Source organism: Podarcis tiliguerta (genome assembly GCF_965153285.1).
Source record: "Podarcis tiliguerta genome assembly, chromosome: 6".
Taxonomy (NCBI): Eukaryota; Metazoa; Chordata; class Lepidosauria; order Squamata; family Lacertidae; genus Podarcis; species Podarcis tiliguerta.
Window position 1 is genome coordinate 73,706,333 of NC_139539.1, and position 22,530 is coordinate 73,728,862.

Genomic DNA, 22,530 nt, shown 5'->3' on the forward strand with positions numbered 1-22,530 from the left:
GCCTTACTGTGTGCATGATTGCAGCCTTTGATTTTAATAATTTTGACAGCTCTTGTAACTCTGCTTTCTATGTTTGTTGATGCCATACAGAACTGGCATTCTGGCTGCTTCAATGCCCCATCCAAATCAGTGCCACATTACTATGTGCAACATTCATTCTTGGTTGATCGTGCTAGAAATCCACAATCAACCTTCTGTTCTTCACAAGCTGCTCATTCATATTGAGGCAGTCTGCTTAATGCTTTTTAGATATTAAGCAAAATACTGTCCTATATAATTCCCACATCTTCTTTATTAATCGCTCTCAATAGTACTAAGGGGTTATAAGCATGAAGGATTAATAATGTATATTGAATTTATTGACATTAGCAAAATAGCAACTGCCAAATTCTTAAAGAGCAATAAAGAGTAAATTCTGAAAGGACTGCTTTAGGAGAGCAACTCTATGTCTTTTCTGTATTTCAATAATCATTTAAAATAAAAACTCAAATGCCTCCTGTAATCCACTGAGTCATAGTAATTCAACACAAGACAGAGGGTAGAATCCATGTTGTTCACGCAGATTTCTAGGTGTGCAAGGGCACAACTCCTTCCTTCTACATCCCCAACATCTGCTCCAGAAGGTTGGGGAACAGCTAGATTAGATTTGGTGGACATGCAAGAGCCTAGTGTGTAGGATAGGAAGGGGAAGTCCTAGTGCACAAGTGGAGATCTGTTGCTTAATCAGGCAAACATCACTGGATTCTATAACTAAACCCAATATTAGAGAATATTCTTCCACAGAGGTCTTCAAGAAATTGCACCTCTTATTGCAATTAACTTTTACCTGAACAACAATGGCATACAACATAGTGCAATATACTAAATAAGACTCAGTAACTTCAACTACAATTATAATAAATGCAGTTCACTTCTTTAATGAAAAGCTGCAGTGTTGTTATATATATATATATAATAAATCTATTAGCTTACCTAGTGCAAGGAAGCACAATCCTATGACTGTATCTCTTCCTGCCATAATCCCACCCAGAATCCGATGAAAAATATCCACTTCATTAACCACATTTATCAGTACAGAAGCAAACTGGGAATAGCACTTAGCATTTCGTGGAACACATCGATTAAACAATGGGAAAGACACACTAGAAGGTTAAAACAGACAGACAAGACATTGGGCTTAGCATTTCAAACACAGTGTTAAATTTAGGGAGGAAAGGGAACCATGCTCTCACTGAACCTACAATATACCCTGTGGCAATGCATTGCCAAAGATAAGTCTTTTAACTTCTGCCATTATAGAGGTTTCTGCATGCATGGATTGGACTACTTGGGGACATTTAGATCTGGTGTATCTTCTAAATTTCATATTTCTTTATTAAATTGATTAATGAGATATAATTATCTATATGGGGAGAGAATAGGAAAAACCCTTCCCCACGAAAGACTAAGGTGACTGGGGCTGGAGGCCTATGCTGTCTCTGAGTGCACCTCTTTACTTTGAGTGAATTACTGAGTAAAGAAGCAGGCAGAAATTAGAAACAATATTCAAATTGCAGTATCTTCCCCCCAAGATTTGAAACTCAAAAATTAATAAACAAGTAGTTGATTGCTTTGAATGAAAAACTAGCATTTAGGCAAAATATTATTCATGTTATTCCTTACCTTGGCGGAACTGGTAAGGCAGGACAAAGCTCAGCAGTTTTGAAACTATATGTACAACTGGTAACATTCAAATTGTAAACACAGAGGCAAGAACCTACAGAGAACAAACCCAAATAAAAAGACATTCTGGTTATCATTTAAAGAAACTAGAAAGGATGTGAATGCAACTTAGCTTTATTTATTTAGAAAATTTATAGCCCACCTTCCACTCCAACACACAGTATAACAAAGCAAGAACTTTACAATGAAACTAAGATACAATAAAAAGTAAAGAAACAATTAGTAGAAGAAGACAACAGCAACCACTAAAGCAAAATAGGCATGTTACTAAAAGTTTGTCCAATTAAATAGGTCTTTAAAGCCTACTTACAAAAGCAGAGGATCTGAATATCATAAATTTCAGTAAGCAATTGGTTGTATAATGCAGGGCCACTACCAAAAAAACTTTCTCCACTAACCTAAATGTGTTGGATTGTTAATCACAATCAAATAAATATGGTAGGGGATGCTATGTTAAGCATCTTGGACCCAAACTCTAAAGGATTTTAAAGGTGGGCTGTAGTACTTTGAATTTAGCCTTGAAACAAGCTGTGAACTGATGGATCTCACAGGCAATTAGTGTTATATGCTTCTTATGGCTAACACCCAAAATCAATTTAGCAGCTGAGTTTTGCATCAGCTGCAGCTTTTGAGCAATCTTCAACAGTAGTCCCAGATAGAGCACACAACGGCAGTCTGATCAGGAGATTCTTGGGCTAAACACCAGTTAAATACGTATTTGCTATATGTAAGTCACCTCTGGAATGTTTTGTGGGACCTAACAGACAATCTAAATCTCATTATTTCATCATTCTAAATGTATTCTGTTAATATAATGGATTTATTTCTAAGAGTTACTTCTACTATCACATTCTAAAACATGTATCTAGTCAACCACACATTTAAAGGTTGCAGGATGGATATGCTCAGATCCATGAAAGTAATCAGGACATTATGAAGCCATATAGGCACCTTTCCCCTCTCAATTTCTTATTCAAAACTTTAAGATCCATACTAAGGTACTTTGAGAATCATGCTGGGTTGTATTCAGCATAGCGCTTAGGTGAACATTCCATCAGTGCAATGATTTCTCCTTGCACAATGAAACATTTACCCCACTCCTCCCTCCACGCACCCCTAAATCTATTCTGGGAGTTTCCCCAACCCTCTGGAGCAGAGGAGAGGTGATTCCATTGTGCTAAAATAATGTAGCATAATTTGTTTTGAGCTTAAAATCTGTCAAAGTACTGATAGACACAGACAATGTAAACATGAGAATTTAAATATGGGAAATGCTTTGCAGCCAGGTTTTAAAAATCATTAATGTCCTGTATATGATCACACCATTACCACTTCTATCTGTCCATCGGATATGAACCTCAGCAGGGAATGCTGCAGCATGTCTTAGGTAAATTGGAACATTTTAAAATTGGAACTGCTGTAAATTGCTACTAATGCAATATATTCATCACAAAAATGTGAGTGCTAACATTATTTTAGCTTACTAAGACACTGTTTTTTTAAAGAAATGGACTAAAATTATTAGGAGACCAAAAACACTAGTTGTTTAACTTCATAACCCCCCCCCCAAAAAAAAAACAAAAAAGGGGGAAGAATTGAGTTATCTTCAATCCCTTTGCTGGCAAAAATGCTGCGTTATAACAAAACTGTCATGCCTGGATTCTATCTTATCAGTATTCAGAATTGTCAAAATACTAAAATCAGGCTTCCTGACAATTTGAACCAATGTAGGATGGCAGAAAAAGTGCAGAAGGGAAAATATTGAAAATGGTTTTGCACCCCTTCTTTCTTTGCATTTGCTTTAATATAAACTAATCAGGCATACTAAGATCAATTTAGCCAACTACACTGGATGTTGGTCAAATTCTGGGCAAAATTCAAAGTGCTGGTGCTTATCTTTAAATTCCTAAGTAACCTGGGACTCGGGTGTCTAAAGAACCACCTACTCCAATCACACAATGACCTTCCCAAACAAGAGTAGCATCTTCAAAGTCTCTCCTTCAAATCCCTCTACCTTTCGAAGTTACGGGTGCAATGGTTAAGAGGGGTCCTTTTCAGTTGTGGCACCCTCAAAGTGAAGAGTTTTCCTCATAGAGATGGCGCGTTCTGCCCATCACCTGACAAGAAACCTGATGCATTTTCAGCACCAGGTGAAGTCCTTTGTACTTGCCCAGGATTTCTAGCATATTATTTCAGTAGTTTTAGCTGATGGTTTCAATGGCTGTTAACGCTTCTGGTGCTTTGACTGTTTTTGTTTAATGTTTATGTATTATATTTTGTATCTGGTTAACTTTTTTTTTTTTGTTAGCAGCCCTCGGAGTATTTTTAAACTGTTTATATAAGTCTATAAATAAATATCACTATATAGTTCTTAAGGTACATACAAAACATGGGAGGAATATGATCTAAAAACTGAAGGTTTCCACTGCTGTTGGTGCTACTACTATTACAACAAGTGCTATTATTCAACATTTATTCAGGGAAATAGTGTAGGGGCTGGGGAATATCATAGGCACAAAGATACAAGTCATATAAGTGGGATAAAGTAGTACAAACAAACGGGGAATTGCTGCTCTTTAAAGAGGACAAAGGAGAAATAACCACAGCACAACCAAAGGACATTTGGAGAGGGATGCATTAGAGATAAAGGGCAGACTATAGTTCAGTGCTGGAGCAAATGCTTTGCATGCAGAAGGTTCCCTGTTCAAATTCCTGGTATTTCTAGTTAACAGAATAACGATGCAATTAAAAAAACAACCCTTCAGCCAGGTTCAGGGGCCTTCCTGATAGTTCCACCACCCTCATAAGTGTGATGAGGGGGTGGCCTGGGAGAGAGCATTCTCTGTGACAGCTCTGCACTGTGGAATTTCCTCCCCAAAGAGGTGTGTCCAACATCTTTATTGCATTGTTTTCATCAAATGCTAAAGATTCACCTCTTTCCCTTGGCCTCTGGAAGTTGATATATATATATATTTAAGACCTACCCTATTCTTGTGCCTGTAATTTGTTTTTAAATGTTTTTAATGCACCTTTTTTAATTGCTGTGACTAGTCTTGAGACCTTATGGTAAAGGGTGCGTAATAATAATAATAATAATAATAATAATAATGGTGTGACAAAATACAACCCCCCCCCCAAAACCTAAGCATGTAGTTCTGCATGCCAAAGAGACCTTTGCACATGTTTCTTCTCCAAATTGCTTTTGAAACTAAGAGGAGTTTTGAAAGCAGACAGTGCAATTGCATACAGGGGGCTGTTGTTCCAGGGAAATGAGTAAGAAAATTCCATTTGACAACCTTAAGCCTTTGGTGCGTCTAAAGTAGCTTCTTGGAGCTTGGCCATTGTACTTTTTATGTTATTTTAAATATGTGTTTGCCTTTTTGAATCTGTAGTGTACTATTGTTTTTAGCATTTATATAGAAGTGGAATGCTCTTTTTTCCAGTGGTATATACATTGGGAAAGGGGAGAAGTTAGTTAGCAAAAAATAAGTGTGCACTAGTCTAAAGTGGTTGAACAAATTAACAGTGCAATTCTACACATATCTACTTTAAAGTAAACCCCATTCAGTTAAATAGGACTTTCTCCTATGTAAGCATGTATATGATTGCAACTTTAAAACATGACTACACAACTATAATCAAACTGATGGCAAACATGCATTTCAACCACATGTCTATTTAATATTGTCCCTTTCATATGTATGTCAAGTCAAGTCAAATCTTTATTTTTTAACTGATTAGGTTATTACGAAAGAAAGAAAGACTATAAAGAACTTTACCACATACCGTTATTCTTTGCAAAAAATTGAATTTCTTCCAAGGAAGAAAGCTGCTCCTGCGGACAACTCGATACACACAATGCAGTTGAATTAATTTTGAGATTTTTTATTTCCAAATCACATGAATTCAAAAAGAAAACAAATCTAGGAGAGAACAAGAAAACTTCGCATTAACAAACAACTAAATTTTCACCTTGCCTCTCCAACAACCTGTTTTTACTATACAAAACAATTCTTAAATTTAGAAACACATAAAAGTGATTTTTTTGTAAACTATTTTGAGGGGTTTTTAAAACAATCAAACGGCATATAAATTTTACGAAATATAAATAAATATTTTTTCCCTGATTACAATACAGTTTTATTGCAGTAAAAATATAAGGTCAAGTCTACTGCTGATCCAGTAGGGAGTAATATTTACACCCTAGAACAGCCTTTTTGAGCCCAAGGAACATGTTCGCTCTCATCTGGGAGCGACATGTCAGTCATGGGCATGGCCAGAGGCAACTGTGGGCACAGCCACACAAAAGCCAAAAACATCCCTCCATCCAGGCAAGCAATAGGTGTTATCATAGTTCAATGACATATTTCAACAAGACAAAAGCACTCTGGTAACTCTGGAGCAGTGTGGATGAGTGTTGTGTCCTGCTGAGGGCGGATGTGGCTTGAATAAGGGCATGTCTTACTTAGAGAGGCCAAAGGCCAAGACAGAAGTACTTGGAAGGCCACATTCAGTCTCTAGGCTTCAGGTTCCCAATATTTGTCCTAGGGGATTTCAGTGATTTGGGAGCGAGGAATCCTTTTTAAAAAATATAATTTGAGATTTTAAAATTATTGAGGTTCTACATTTCGGAGGTTTCATTTTTGTTTTAAATGTCATATATTGCATCTTTTATTGCTGTAAGCCATTCTTGAGACCTACATGGCGAAAAGCAGGATGTAAATAATTAATAAATTTGTAAACAGCTAAAATATATAGGATATCTCAACCTTATTGAAGTCATAATATTGGCATTTACAATTATTACTTTAGGCATCGTTTATGTATTCCTGACTGAGTACATTTTACTATTATCATTATTACTACTACTATTTATTCAGTTTTTATACTGCCCTTCATCCAAAGATCACAAGGCATAAGATCACAACATAAAAATACGAAACCAGAACACAAAATACATAATAAAAAACAAGAACGAAAACAAACACATTTAAAAGGAAATAGAATGTTAATCAGCTAAACGCCTGATTTTATTTGCTATAGCTTTTGATAACACTGCAGCCTTTTGAAATAAGAACATGCTCACTTTTTATCTGTCATATCTTGTCCAGACAATGGTGCACCGACCACAGGAGTGTTCTTCCGACCACATATGTTTCCATAGCTGTCATATCCAAACACAAGTCTTTCTGCAGCTCCAGCTGTTATAGCGTAGCCAGTTATAAACATCTATGAGAATACATATGAAATCTGTCACTGTTATGGAATCCAAAGCAGGCCTCTTTTCTCCATAAGAGTTGCTGTTATCTGCCAAGAACTCCTTCTTTCCACAACAGCAAGGAGGTTAACTCACACAGAACTGAGCCTGAGCTTTGCATAAACAATAACAGTGGTTCCCTGGGGAAATGCTCTAGGACACATCTTAGCACTTATTCCCATGAGCTCAACAACACTCAATATCTATGCATATGTGTGAAAACTGAAAAGCACAGGATACTATCTGATTGGTTTCCCATTGTCTTTCAACAACCCACTCCCTGCCTCCTCACAACAGAAAAACAAGTTGTTTGGATAGGTCTTTTTCTTTCATAGAATCAGAATCATACAACTGTAGTTGGAAGGGACCCTGAGGATCATCTAGTCCAACACCCTGCAATGGCAGAATATGCAGCTGACCCATTTTTGTTCTGCCTTTGCTGGCATATTCAAGTTACTGAATATGGGGGTGAACAGGGAGAGGAGAGGGAGGGGAAGTTCCATTGTGTAGCCAAAAGTTGTGCTAGCAGAACTGTTTCACTGGATACCACCCATTTCATCAGGAATACTATGGTACTTACCAAACCTGACCAAAAGAGAAAGAATATCATCAACCAAATGGGGTCTGTGCATTTCCTATACATCAAAGGTCTCCACTTTCTTGGTTCAGGTAACCCATCTTCAGAAACCTGGTATTTTAAATATATATAATGATGCAATTATATAATGGATATACAGTATGACTGTGTCTTACATGGGGGGTCAGGTTCCGGGGATGGCACATATATGCAAAAATGTATATATTTGACCCACCCCTTTGGAAAATGGCCCCTGTGTGAGTGTTCTTACCTTTTTGGAGCCATATGCCAAGTTGGCATTGCCCAAGCAAGGCAGAGCGCTTTTAAGCGAGATCTTGTGAGAGCATTCCATGCTGGGAAAGCCCTGCACAAAAAGAGCTTTTAAGCTCTCCACCTTCTGTACATTTAGTGAAACCACACAATGCATGTTATGATGTGATTATGCTGCATTAAAAATTAGAGAACATAAGAAGAGCCTGCTGGATCAGTCCAACGGCCCAACTAGTTCAGCATCCTGTTCTCACAGTGGCCAGCCAAATGCCCATGGGAAACCGGCAATCTGGATTCAAACACAAGAGTACTCTCCCGTCCTGTAGTTTCAAGTAACTGGCATTCCACCAGCTGTGGAGGCAGAGCACAGAGACGTTTATGTAGCCAACATGTCTTCTTGTGTGGTAATCTCTGCCACTGACTTTAATTTAGTCTCTGTATAATGTGCCAATCACCACTCTATTAAAAGCATGCATTGTCTCTAAGTAATGAAATACCTGGGGAAATTCTGATAGGTGTAGTAGTTAGCTGGTATAAATACCCAGAGACAAAAGGTGTGTCTATAAGGGCCCTTCACTTCACAAATCCACAATTCTCACAATTCATCCAGTGCCTGCCTTCAATCCATGGTAGTATCCTACCTTTCTGAAGATGTGGGGAAATATTACAGGTCACAAGGCCTGACAGGAGTAATGGCAGCACAAATTTTCTCTTTCAGTTTTCTCACTCTTGTATACTGTATAAAGGTAAAGGTAAAGGGACCCCTGACCATTAGGTCCAGTCATGGCCGACTCTGGGGTTGTGGTGCTCATCTTGCTTTATTGGCCAAGGGAGCTGGCGTACAGCTTCCGGTCATGTGTATACTGTATAGACATACCTAAATGGGAAACTGAACTTGTGTTGGTGCAACAACTATTTCCACACTCTGGTTCTGAGCTCCTGTTCACTGGGCAATACCCAACAATGTAAACTACTATATGGATATCATCTTTCTCTGAAACTTTATCTCACAGTACAGTTTAATGAACTTTATTTTCCCATTCTAGGCAAATACAAACACATTTACATTCACTTTAGTATGAAAACCCATCGTATTTCTCAGATGGGTGTGTTTACACTATGATCTGATTACATGTCATGAAAACTTCGCTACCTGCATCAACATCATTTGCAGGCGGCACCTATCTTCCCCCCATGTTTCCCGAATATATGATGCCGAACAAAAAAACAAAACAAACCACTCCAAAGATAGCTTCCTCTGGGACAGATAAAACTGGGCTGACTTTGCTGGCACAGTATTAAAAAACACAGCCAGCAGCTACATGACATTTATTTATTTTGATTTACTTCCTTTCATTAGAGAATGCTTTCAGGGCAGATTTGCCATTTTTCTGCACTGCCAGATTCCAGAGAGGAATTACTATTGTGGAACCATCCCTGAGGGAGAACCGTCACAGAAGTTTGCCCAGATCAGAAATGCTCTGAACCTTTACCCCCTCGCGCTTTATTTCCTGCGGCGGCCCCTTAATATGTGCCGTTTGTGGTGACAAAAAGATAAGCGTGGAAGGAGGCCTCTTCACTCCGGGAGAGATAAAAGCAATGCACCTGTCGGCCTAGGAGGCGGCAGAGCCCACGAGAAACGCGCCGCCATGGGAGTCTTGAGGAAGAAAAGTGAATTTCAAGTGGAAAGTTTTGGCGGGGTATCTCGACCGCCTCGTCGGGGGCCGTTCGGAGCAGGCGGAGGTCGCCTGTGGAAACAGCAAGAGGAGGAGCAGCGGCAGCCGAAAGCGCCTTTTTCTCCCCTCAGGAGACTTCCCGCCACTGAGGTTGTCAGCGCCGCCGCCTTCCCGCCCCCCCGACTCCCCTCAGGCTGAGCGCCCTGCCGGCTGCGAGTGGTGGCCCCCTTACCACGTATTCCCCGCTGTAGCACGCCATGCTGCTCTCCTTCCCGCCTCCGCCTTTTCCCCTCTAGGGCAGCAGCCGCGCTGGGCGGCTCCTCCGTCCTGCTCTGCCAGCCCCGGGAAGCCAGGCTCGCGAAGGCAGGGCCGCGACGAAGCTGGGCGCGGATTGCTCGCTCTTAGCGACGACGAATCAGCCACCCACCTTCTTACCTTCCCCGCCGTCGCCTCACCACCCGCCCTCCCGCAGCCCAGAGGGCAAGCGCCGCCTTGTTTTAACTCCCCGACCCTCTTTTTTTTTTTTTTAATTTGGCCGTGCCCAAGGCAGCTGGCGCTCCTTCGCCGTCCCCTAACCCTGCAGCCAACTCTCTTTTGAGGAGCTCCAGGTGGACTTAAAAGGCAATGTGAAACCGCCCGCGCGGGCGCACGGATGACCAGAACCACCCCAAGTTTCTAGGATTCTAAAGTTAAGGCGCTAAAAGACTTCACTTTAGAATACATTTTGGAGTCCATTTCTTCATGGGAACACGAAACGAAGCTGCCACCTTGCATCTTCAGAAAATGTTTTCTTTTTACAAGAACCGCCAGGGCGCAGCCTCCGACTCTCCGTAGCACTTTTTTATTTTCCCATTCACACACCCCTTTTGGCTCCCGTCCCCAACAACTCTCAGAAGGCTCCGTTGCCTTCTAATTGTTACAGCATCAACTTGGCAAGCAGTTGCACAGGTTGGTAACCATCGTTCCCGTAGGGTTGCCGCCTTTGAACCTGGTCATTTATGGATGCTCAAAGCACTCACGGGCAGAGTGTGTTGAGGAGTGTCTTGTAGCTGTTATTATTATTATTATTATTATTATTATTATTATTATTCCTCAGGTGGGCACAGACCCTTCATGCAATCAATTTCTGGGTTTAGACCAGGAGAAAACAATGCACAAGAGTTCCGAATAAACTTTAATTGTGCAACCTGAACCTGGCAGTATGTGATTGAATCCCAGCCGATAGGGACATTCTGAAAGAATATGAGGAACAATGTCCAAAACAGCATGCTGGGTAGCAGTTGCATTGAACAGAACACCACTGGCTGCTTTGTAATATATGCAATGTGTGCAAATTGTTACTTAACTACACGGAGAATTGTAGTGTAGTGCTATAAAGAGAACAAGATAAGCAGAACAAATAAAATGCCAGTGAACAAAGGAGGGGGGGGGCGTTCCTACTTCCACAAGTTCACCAGGAACCTTTAGTCGAATATGTCAGCTGCTGCTGTCACTGAAGGTAATGATGGTGGCACTGGGGACCCTTTTCTTGCTAGCAGCACCTGGTGAACTCACATCTCTGGACCAAGGTGATGAATAAGGAAATGGAGGCTCTAGCCACCTGTGACTGTACAAGCTGCTTCTTACAGAAGCTAAAAAGCAGAGGAGCCACAGAATGGTAGCCAAATATTGTAGTTGCTTTAATTGTGTGCAGTACTTTATTCAGTTTGGCCTCCCTACACTGCCAAGTAATTGGATTCTATTCCAGTTTAAGTATCTACAAGTTGTAAATATCTTGCAGTCTGGGCTACATTAGAATAAAAATATTTACGTAGATCCGTCTCCTAGAAATTACCTCAGTTAGCCAAACATTAAGAATTATCCCCCCCCCCCCGATTTCTCTCCACATTTGTACTAATATACCAAAATTAGTCACTGCCACTGAGCTAGCATGAGCCACCATTTCCAGATGTGGCATAGCATCACAACATAATGCAGTTCCACAGAAGGGAGCAGAGCAGAGGCAGTACTCAAAAGTCCAGCTAGTATTTCACTTAAGGAGCAGCACAAACTTGTACATCTCGTTGATAGCAGTAACTTTCCATAACCAGATTGCAAATAACAGGCATCATAGCAAAACAGACTTCATACATTTGCCTCACACAAGTTGCTTCTGCACATACAATTGCACAAACCAGTCTACAGACTTTAACACCCAAGTGATAATCTGTAAAATTTAAGCTGAAACTAAAAGTTTGAAAATACAAAAGATTGTAAGATAAAATATGTAAGACACTTAGCCACAAACTGCTTTATTTGGTATGAATTACATTTTAGCAGCTGGGCATATCATGTAACATAAGATGCTAATCTGTGCAATTTAAGCAGAAACCAAACCTTTGTAAATTAATACACTTTGCAAAGAAATATTTGGGGGAGCATTAAAATTAACCTTAGATTTCATGACTGAGGGTACATCCAGAAAAACATGCCTAAATTCTGTTGAAATGAACTTTCACCCACAGTTAAGCATTCTAAGCATTCAAGTCACATTTATTTCAGCCTTCTCTAGTTTGAGCCTAGAGAATATTTTCTGTGGCTGCAGATTTTGAATTAATAATAAACCAAGTGAAATGAAGATGCAAAGGAACAGATCTTTCAAGCCAGGACATGGTCATATTATGATTTAACTCTCCTAAAAGATTGAAGGTTTCTAGATTATTTACTTTTCTGTATTCACAACCACAAAGTTGTGATTCATGATAGTATGTCAAGGACTTTTATTTGTAGCTCCCAATTAAGCAAAATATTGCCTGATACTGTATTTTAAAAGAAATGTTTTAATATTTTAGCATGTTTTAGTAACACACATATGATACCTTCTTCCACCTGGTGGTGGTGCTCTAAGATGTTAAAGATAGACTACGGTGGTTTCATTATCTGGACAAAGAAAGATACAAGCTTTTTTATGTTGATGCTTTATGTTGATGCTTAATACAGTGCCGAAGCTCCAGCACAAAGATGGACATCCTTAATCTCATTGATTTTGATTTTTCTTGGATTGTGGCCATTTCCTTGAAACTGGATGCAATCCTATACACACTTACCTAAAGTTAAAATTTAATGTTAGGTGGCAGGAGAATCATTATTCAATGTGTTTCACATTAGGAGATGTTTTATGCTGTAATATAGTACTTGTGTGCTATAATAAAATTAGCTTCAAAGGTAGCACTTGACTGTAAATAAATGCCAGGGGAAAGAGAAATTTAACAACAACAACAATGTATGAAACACTGATTTAGTCCAACAGGAGACTTAACTTGTTCTGTGAGATATGATAAGCTCCAGGAAAACACTTCTGAAGACTCTCTGATTCCAAACAATGCTTGTGTTAATTTTGTTTGTTTGTGGCTGTAAAAATGTATACATCACACCATCAACCAAAAGTGAATTTCAAAGCAATAACCATAAGGACTGAAATTCCATAATGCAACATTAGAGTAACATACATCAATAGAACAGAAATACAACAAAATTGAAAGGAATAAACTATTCAACCAGCTAAAAATACAGGATGTTAATATTAATGTAGTTTAGAGTTTAATTTATTGGAACAGGGTTAGACATGTCAGACATACATGGAGGCTGTGACAAATGGTAACTTCAGATCCTGTACTTGGTTTGTTGTTTTGTTTTTCCTTACAATTATTTATAATTGTATTGGTTGTATTTCATTTATGATTTTGTGTTCAGCCTGGAGTTTTAATATATCAAGATGATGATGATGATGATGATGATGATGATAAGAAGAAGAAGAAGAAGAAGAAGAAGAAGAAGAAGAAAGAAGAAGAAGAAGAAGAACAACAACAACAACAACAACAACCTATTGTCTGTGAAGCTTGGAAGACTTGTGTTTTGCAGCACCTTCACATTTATGACCATGCATACGCTTCATCAAGTTATATGTAGATTCCTCACATTATTGAGGGGAAAGTTGACAGAAACTGAAGGGGAAGTCCCAGAAGCTGGGAAAGTGAATATCCACTGACAGATTTTATGATTGAAAAAGAATGAACAACTCTGCAGGAGCTGCCTGTACAAACACGGAATGTCAGTGTTAAAAGATTTGTCCATTGTCTCAAGCTGTATGTCTAGGTGTGGCTAATACTAACTCAAAAGGTTTATGTAGAAGATTTGTGTTTGAACAAGTAAGCAATCATACCTGTTAACATCAGTTATCAGGTGGCTTATTGAAAGATGCAGGAGATAAAGTAGGCGGCTACTTTAAAAAAAAAAATCACTTTATTAGCATGTCCATTTTTCAAAAAGACCTTACAGCAGCATATCTGGGGCTGACCCTGTTTTAGCCTGCAAAGTAAATTAGTCTGACCATGGTGAGCCCTGCCATGCTGCAGGATGAGACAAGCTGCTCCGGGCATCACTATGAGTCTGTGTAAATAAATGAAAGGATGAAGAGGTGTCTGAATGGTATAGTAAAACCAAGCATCAGCCTAAGGCAGCAGAACATATTGCTAACTTACACTTATGCATTGCCAGAAATTAGGAAACGTATGGCCAAAAAAGGAAGCAAAAGAAGATATGATTTTGCATAATATTTGCATATGCTAATTTGTATGTAGAGATGCAAATTTAGAAGTAATTACTAAAATTTAAATAGAAATACATCTCCCTATGGTGGGGACAACTGTCACTAGGTGACCTACTGTATGTGCTGCTCAGTCTACTGTCTAAATGCTAATAGTTGGTGGGCTCTCCTTTCTTAGGGTTCTTTATCTCTACATCAGACTTGGACTGCACAGTCTTGGATTCCTTCAAACAGAGGGTTGTTCTCTGAAAGTGCTGCAAATAGAGAACTGTCTTCTGTAGAGTAGGGCACATCAGCACCCTTGTCCAAGATCACCCAGTAAGTTTTCTAGCTGAGTAAGAACTAGAATTCAAGTCTTTCTGATCCCAGGACAACTCTAGAACTACTGCAAAACACTGGCTGTCAAATTAACAACAGAATGATAAACAGGAATATCAGTAGGAACAGATTTACCCATTACTGCATCTCTGTGGTGGGCTAAGCAGGGATTTGAACACAGTTCTTCTGGATACAAGACTATACAGGACAATGCAGTAATAAAGATTGCGTTCACATTAGCGACTTAGAGTGCACTGAAGTCCCCCACCCTTGTGACTTTCACAATTCTTTTCTCCTGAGCTGTTCACATCAGCACAGTTTCATCAGTGTCATATTTGTTTCTCTATGTGTACACACGGGAACCTTGAAAGGCCGGGGATGTCTTTACCCTATGCCAACGTTTTCACACCTTAGTTAGAGAACAGTTTCAGGACTCCAGTCAGCATGAAGCTGGTTTGAGAAATGATACATCAAACATCAGTATCTTACTACAAAATACAGGATACATATACATTTTGGATAATGTCATGTGAACACAGATTAAAAACCAGCACTGGAAATGCAGCGAGTGCCCAGTAAACAGGAGTGTGAACACAGCCTCAGTGAAGCCTCAAAAAATGTCCAGGATCTGAGTTTTAGTAGAGCACCTGTAAACAGTGGTAGCACCAGAAACAAATATTGAGAGGACAAGAAGGCACAACGGTCTTTCTGAGGGTGAGAGTAGATGTGAAAAGTGCCTTTCTTTCCAAGGGTCCAACAGTGGTGCGGAGCATGTAGGGAGAAAGCTGCTTGGTGGGCAGATGTGACCCTCTTGCTTCCTTCTACTGCCATATACCGTAAGCAGATACAAACCCCCTTCACGTGTCACTGATATGAAGGGGGCTGTATGTGTTGAAGAGGTAGCAGGGCTGTGCTGTCCAACACCAATGCCATGTGGCTCCCTTGCTCTATCCCCAGAGTCTATACATTCAGCAAAGACCCTGTGTGATCAGCTGAATGGAAATCTATGTGCGTAGATGCCTAAACCTGGTGCAGTTGCTCATCACCTGTATGTTGAGGGATGGGGCCAGTGGTGTCACCATCACTGCCCCTTTAACACGTGGAGACCATTATTGTGTGAGTAACACATGAAGGAGGCTTCATTGTTTTGCAGGGTGATTTGTTATTGTTGTTTAGTCATTTAGTCGTGTCTGACTCTTCATGACCCCATGGACCAGAGCACGCCAGGCACTCCTGTCTTCCACTGCCTCCTGCAGTTTGGTCAAGTCACAGGCAAACAACATATGCAGTGTATGTTAACCTTGATGCTGTTTTGCTTCTACACATAGGGTTACCAGGATCACAGCACAGGTGGCACAGCACAAAGCCCTGTCTTATTTGAGGTATTTATTCTGTTAGTAGATTCTGTAGACCCTTGGCTAGTGGATACCACTGTTTGACATGATGATGAAGTAGGCTTCATGAAAGCTTATGCCAGAATAAATCTATTAGGGTGATATCCAATTAAATCATAGAGGAGGCACACTGAAATTAATGGACTTTGAATGCAAGGGATTTGATGTTTTAAACTGAGGAGTTTGAGTGGGAAAACAAAAGTAATCAGCACATATAATGATGATGTTTTTTTAAAAAAAATCCTACTGCTTTAAAAAAGTTTTAACTGCTACTGTTTTAAAGATGTTTTAAGTGAATGTTTTGACTGTTTTTGAATATTTTGGTTTGTTTTAATTTGTGAGGAAGAGTGGGGTAGAAATTCAACAAATTAAAAAAATAGAAGATTGCTGTCAAGTTTACCTTCTGTGCCTCGGATGCTAAGAGAAGAGGAGTGTGCCTTGTTTCATGGCTTGTAAAAACTGGCCAACAAACTCCCCTGGGGCTGCAAATTTCAGCATTGGCATTGAAGGCTGCTTTGTCTTTTAATAAGCCTGGAAGGCAGGAAAAGAGAGCAATCCTTAATACGCAAAAGGTGCCATGAGAAAGTGACCAGGGAAAGAAGCCAAAACTGCAGCTAGCCACCCAGCAAGAACCAAGCACCAGCGGGCTCTCTGACCACAGCTAAAATATATTTGGACATAAACTTATCCCTGTTCAGTTGTGAATAGAAAGGGGACAAAGTGTTCTTGCCTGATAATGGAACAGAAATTCCAACAGCCAGCACCTATACTTGTCATGTGTTCATTTCAAAGGAATGCAGCTGAACTGGACAAGCTTCAGCTACTGGTGGCTATTTATTAAGTAAGAAAGCAAACATAGTTAAGAAGCAGAGAGCATAGCCCTTTATGTAAACATTGTTTCCCCTTCTTTCAGAAGCAACTGTTTTTTCTTCCAAACGCATTTAGCAAATATGAGTTCATGGATGAAATTAAACTATGTGCTATTTAAAGCGATTGCTTTTACTTATAAACGGGTGTTAACAGACACCCCAAATGTTATATCGGTCCTGAATTAAAGAAACAGCTGCTGTGGTGAAAGACTCTCCCCAGCAGGTGACAGCAAAAGACAGTATTTTCTATACTTCCCCATGCCATAGTTTGAAGCCCAGTCCTGGTGAGTGGGAGGTATTGCTTAAGATTGGTAGTTAAGAAAGTTTACTCATGTCTGAGGGTGGAAAAATAGGCTAAGTCACAACAATCTCACATTTGCTGGAAGAACAGGGAATGAAGGGGCACTGAGGGAAATGTTCCCACTTCAGAGATAACTGGCCTGTTTCCAAATACATGACAAGGCAGGTCCAAAATCATCAAAGGTGAAGCAGGCTGGTCTCAAGGCTTCAGGCCTACCTTAGTGGGGTGTTTTAAAATTTTTGTTTTGGCCAAGTTTGATAAATTTCTGAAGCTCTGTCAAGCTCTCCATGAAAAGAAAACACTAGCCTAGGGGGAAGGGGAAAGAGATGAGTGGGTTTCATCTTGTGACCAACAGCTGTGTAGTTCGCAATCAGGGAGTGACTTTACCAGGGACCTCTGATCACAGTGTGGAAGGAATGTTAAAGAAAATAATCAGGAACTGTTCCAGTGAATTTTCTTCTCTGTGGAAGTTGTCTCACTCTTTCTCTTAGGAGCAGTGTCAGGTGGCTTCTGTTCCAAAGAGTTTATTGGGTTGGTGGTTGTGTTGAGTGATCTTTCCTTTTTCTACTCCAGACCAAGCCTTTCCTAAAATCCCATCCCTTCATCCTTTAAAAAAAAAATTATTTGCTGCTGTGTTAGAGTTTAGACAAGTCACTTCCATGGGAATCTTGAAAGCACCCAGAATATGATGCAAAAGGATTTTTGTACTTTAAGTCAGTTCTAGATTACTCATTCCAAATAGATTGTTTTCAGCATGAAAACTATTATTGCATTTTGATACATCTTTGTGGTATTTTGAACTAACTGAGCTTTATGTTTTACCTATATAAAGGCTATGTACACACCTTATCACATATGCACATTCTTTCCCTCAAAGGATATTAGGCACTGTAACTCATAGAGTTACAATTCCCAGCAACTCTTAATGAACTACAGTGTCCAGAATTATTTGAGGGAAATAATGCACTTTGAATGTGCTTTGAAAGTACAGCAGCTGTGCAAGCAGCCAAGGATGTAAAAAGGCAGAAAATGAGATTTCTGCTTACGAGAAATAGTTACCAATTATTTAATGTTGCATAGCCAAGAAGAACACACGGGTGATATGCAGAGAAGAGCTGTATCAGTTCTCAATGACTTCCATGGAGTTCGATGGGATAAAGTAAATAGGCAGCAGTAGCAACATGGGCCAGAGTTAGGAGTTTGTCAAAGCAAAACAACATGCTCCAGACACTGGGATCACCAGGGGCAAGTTTAACACTCACAATAACAAAGGGTTAATTACCCAGTATAGAAAAGAGACACCAAACACTGAGACAGCAGTGCAGGTTGGTATGATCCGCTACATGTTTCTAAGAAGTCTTTATGAAAGGGAACATTTCTGTATTGCTTAAGAAGAGAAACTACTTTGGTTTGCTGCAGCACGAAAGCTCAAGCTTCCCATAGAATGTGTTCCCCTTTGCAAGAATTGCAAAACAAATCTAACCCTATTTCTGCTTCTTCTTAGAGCTGTGGTGTATGCAACCACGGAATGACACTTTTGCACAATCCCTGTCACAGGAAGTCTATCCGGAGGCTAAGAACCTCGGAAGGGGAAGCTCTTATTTTCAGCAGTCAGGGTAGCATGCTTTTATATAGAAAAAAATGTATTTTTGGTAACAGGATGTTGTGCTTCTTCATAATGAGCAAACCCCCAATCACTGACCTATAGCAGGGCCCTATGGCGATTATTACAGCACAAGCGAGCTGCTCACATCATGGGAAAATTACATCATCCATAAACTGCTGGGGAAAACTCAGGAAAACAACACCACAGACAACTCATGAACTCACTGAACTCTATATTCACTTACTCACATTAATATGTATTTTAGTGGAATACCCTCAATTGCTTCTGGAGTTCATAGGAAAGGGATGGCTGGTACCCATAAACTGATTCAACCCCTTAAGACATTAATCGTGTGATTTCCACCACTGAACACAACACACGCGAAAGGTTAAGCTACTGCAACATCCTGTTTCCTGTGGTCCGCAGCGAGATACTTTGGGGCAGCCCATTAGCAGGTGATTAATGTGATGGTGTTTGACATGTACTCTATCCCTTGTGTTTATTATTAATATTATATGAACACACTCAGCAAAAACAGTTTTGATTTGGGATACCTGTTTTGATTCTGCTGTCCTTCCACTAGCAATTGGTACTGAAGTTCAATCCAGGTGAAACTGATGTGCTATTCGTGGGTGGTTCCTCTAAGTTCACCTTGTCCCAAAATGAGATCGTACTCCCACTGAAGGAAGAGGTTTGGGGGTTGTGCTGGAACTCTTCGGTCACTTGAGACACAGGTGGCCTTGGTGGCAGCAAAGTACCTTCGACCAGCTTTGGCTGGAAGCCCAGCTACACCCTTATCTGGACAGGGACAGACTGCTGCAGTGATTTATGCTCTGGTAGCCTATATATTGGATCACTGTAGTGTGCTACGTATTGGACTGCCCTTGAAGATAGTTCAGAAACTGCTGCTGGTGCAGAATGCAGTGGCCAGACTGCTGCTGGGGACTAGGTGAGCTAACCTAATAATACCAGTATTAGCACATCTACGCTGGTTGCCTATATGTTTCTGGGACCAATTCAAGGTGCTGGTTTTAAACCATGAAGGAGATGTGAGCAACCTTTGGCCCTTTAGATGTTGCTGAACTACAACTCCCATCATCCCTCACTATTGGTCCTGCTTGCTGAACCGCCCTGAGATCTTTTGATGAAGGGCAGTATATAAATAAAATAAAGAAAAATAAAGAAACGTTTGGAGGGCTAAAAGTTCCCCACACCTGCTATATGCCTTATTGACCACATCTCCTGACAAGAATAATCCCAGACCTCAACATGTGTCATCTGAGGCCCTTCTTAATTGCCACCCGCCTGCCCGAGAATTGTTCGGAAGGTGGCAACATGCCAGAAAACCATTTTGGCTCCTTATGTATGGAATGCTCTCCTAAGTAAGGCCTGCCTGGTACCAACACTGACCTCTTTTCAGCACCAGGTTAAGACTTTCCTCTTCACCCAGGTATTGGATGGAATTTTATAAATTATAAAATTTGACTGTAACCTCTGTGTTAGGCAATTAATGATACAATAATATACAGTGGAACACTGTCCCATAATGCAGAAAGTTTCCTTAGATATCCTGGCCTCCTGTTTAGTCCTTAAAATAATAATTTTAAAAATCCCTTACGGCAAACCAGAGGTGACACTAAACGTAGTATATGAACTGCTGAAGATAGTGGGAGAGATTTTCATTTGCAACATAGTGCATAGGGAACAACAGTTTCTTCCATCAGCTGGGTCCTAATAAAAATCCATCACCAATATGTAGTAGCTATCAGCCCCAAAATTCAATATTTTATGGGAGCTTACCCTGTGAGGCTAATAGCTGCTGTGGGAGATGATTTTAATTGGAACTTGGGTGTGGGAGGAAAGGATCAGTCGCCCATTCCCCACATACCATAGTCCTGATGAAAATCAGGTTCGCCTACAGCAGCTATAACACTAAAAGCCACGACACTTGGAAGAGATGCTTTTGTAGCTTCCTTGGAGTTTCCTACTGAGTGGGGCAGTGAGCAGCCACACATGCAGAATACTGTATGCTCTCATTCCTGTTCCTGTCATTCCTCGTGTTGTCCTTCATGTAATTACTCCAGACTCTGGCAGCAGGCAGGACTCAAGCAACATGGAGGGGGAGAGACTCAGCATCATTCATTCAATTTGTGCAGGAAATGCATACACTGGCGTCAGCAGGTATGCGTCACTATGAATCAAGTGTTTATACTGAATAATGACCAGGGAAAATAATGTACACTTAAATTCTGCTGGCCTCTCTAAGAGATGAATGAGCTGGATGTCTGGTACAATGTGACCATCATCTAAGACAGACACAACGAAAGACCCAGTGGTTCTCACTGGTGACAAGAGAAGCAGAAAGCAGCGTTACAGAATAAAAATCAGAATTAGATCCCTTCTTCTAAGGTTTGGACTAAGGGCATGTCCAGAGGCTGAAAAGGTGAAAGGGTACAGATTCAGATGAATCTGGAGGTGTCATGAGTGATGAGATATGATGAGTATTCTTTCCTCCATTTCCTTTCCTCTAAAAGCACAGAGAAACCCAGTCTGCTTTGCCCCAAAGTTTCCCCCTCTACTGTGATCATGCCTTAGCGGAATACATTTGGTGTGCTCTGTAGTTTACACAGCTGCAATCCCCAAAGGAGCACTAGACCCAAACACTTTCAGTCAACACTGCTTATCACAATCATTATTCAATAATTGTGCATGAGCAACAACAAAGACACCGTCCAAGCTAAATATTACTTTAGCATCTCTTCAGCAACATATATTCAGCATGTAGAAAGTTAGCTGGCAGCAATTCAGGCTTGTGGTATGTGGTTACAATCCTTTAATTTGACATTGAATTATACTGTACTTTTATGGCAACCTCCGCTTGAAATGACCAAATGCCGAACTCTCAAGTGTTATTCCCCCAAAAGAACTCAAGCTATAGTTTATACAAAGGTTTAGTTACCATAATGTTCACTCCAACAAACTGTAGCTTGTTTAATTCATTTTATATGCTTTCTGAAAAGCCCAGATGCATTTGATTCAATATTTCAATAAGTTTTATCAGATTGCTTTGGTGGAAGCATTCATTCTGCCATCCCTTGGCAGCAGCAATAGTGATATTTGGCACAGGGGTTTGCACGGAAGGGGTTTGTGTTGTTAACTTAACAAATTATAATGTAAGCAGAGCAATATATGTCAGACTCTTGTTACCCCCAATGCAGCCTAAATATGTGTAAAAATGTGTAAAACACCACTTTATGATAATAACCAAGTCCTTAGGTTCCAGGAAAAGGCACAAATGTTTTTCAGAATTGTTTTCTTTATAATTTGATTAAGATAAATAATAAAATATGATACAAAACAAAACAAAAAAACAGTCATGCCATACATGGTGTCTGTGAACAAAGCAAAGGAATTATGTTCAGAAACCAAGTGACAGAATGGCAGAAGTACATTTTCTTTTGAAAAAAGAGAAGTGTAATATATACTGCTACCCAAAAAGTGACCTGGAAGTGAACTGATTTGTTTCCAGAATAAATCAGAAACAAACTGGTTAATCTCTTGAGCTAGTCCAAAGGCCATTCCCTTACTTATTTTCCAGTGGTGACAGCAGGAACAAGATTAGCAGCAAAGAGCAAGTTGAAGAAAAGGGTTTTCCTTATTTTCTCATCTTACTCTGTCATCCCAACATGCTCCATAATATATTAGAGCTGCAGACTAGAAACTCTTGGCAACTGAAGTCTTTTCAAGAACTACTGCCATTGTAGGGGTGTCATGTGAAAATGGTCTAAGACATAAGAATCAAGGAGCAAATATGAAATGGATGAGAGCAATTGCCTGGTATTCTGAACCAGTCAGTTTAATTTTAAGTGATGCAAGAAAAAGTTCAGGTTCTCTTTCAAATAATAGGGTGTCTTGTTGCACACTCCTGTTCTCTTTATCTCAGATGCTAACCACA

At 40.0% G+C, this 22,530-nt stretch overlaps 1 protein-coding gene across 8 annotated transcripts in view; it reads right to left on the minus strand.

The window, feature by feature from the left end:
• Positions 1–22,530, minus strand: part of SLC44A3 (solute carrier family 44 member 3) — a 94,223-nt gene that overhangs the window by 23,724 nt on the left and 47,969 nt on the right. For 6 of the 8 annotated variants that reach the window (XM_083444898.1, XM_083444900.1, XM_083444897.1 and 3 more), the window contains 5 exons: positions 7,560–7,667; positions 6,809–6,951; positions 5,509–5,645; positions 1,663–1,756; positions 973–1,142 (listed from right to left, as the gene is read on the minus strand). In XM_083444898.1, the coding sequence (XP_083301024.1) occupies positions 973–1,142; positions 1,663–1,756; positions 5,509–5,645; positions 6,809–6,951; positions 7,560–7,622 (607 nt within the window). In that variant the 5' untranslated portion in view covers positions 7,623–7,667. Of the gene's footprint in view, positions 1–972; positions 1,143–1,662; positions 1,757–5,508; positions 5,646–6,808; positions 6,952–7,559; positions 7,668–9,431; positions 9,484–9,734; positions 10,182–10,223; positions 10,253–22,530 lie in introns of those variants that run through there. The other 2 variants (XM_083444895.1, XM_083444896.1) reach the window with 2 other exon arrangements.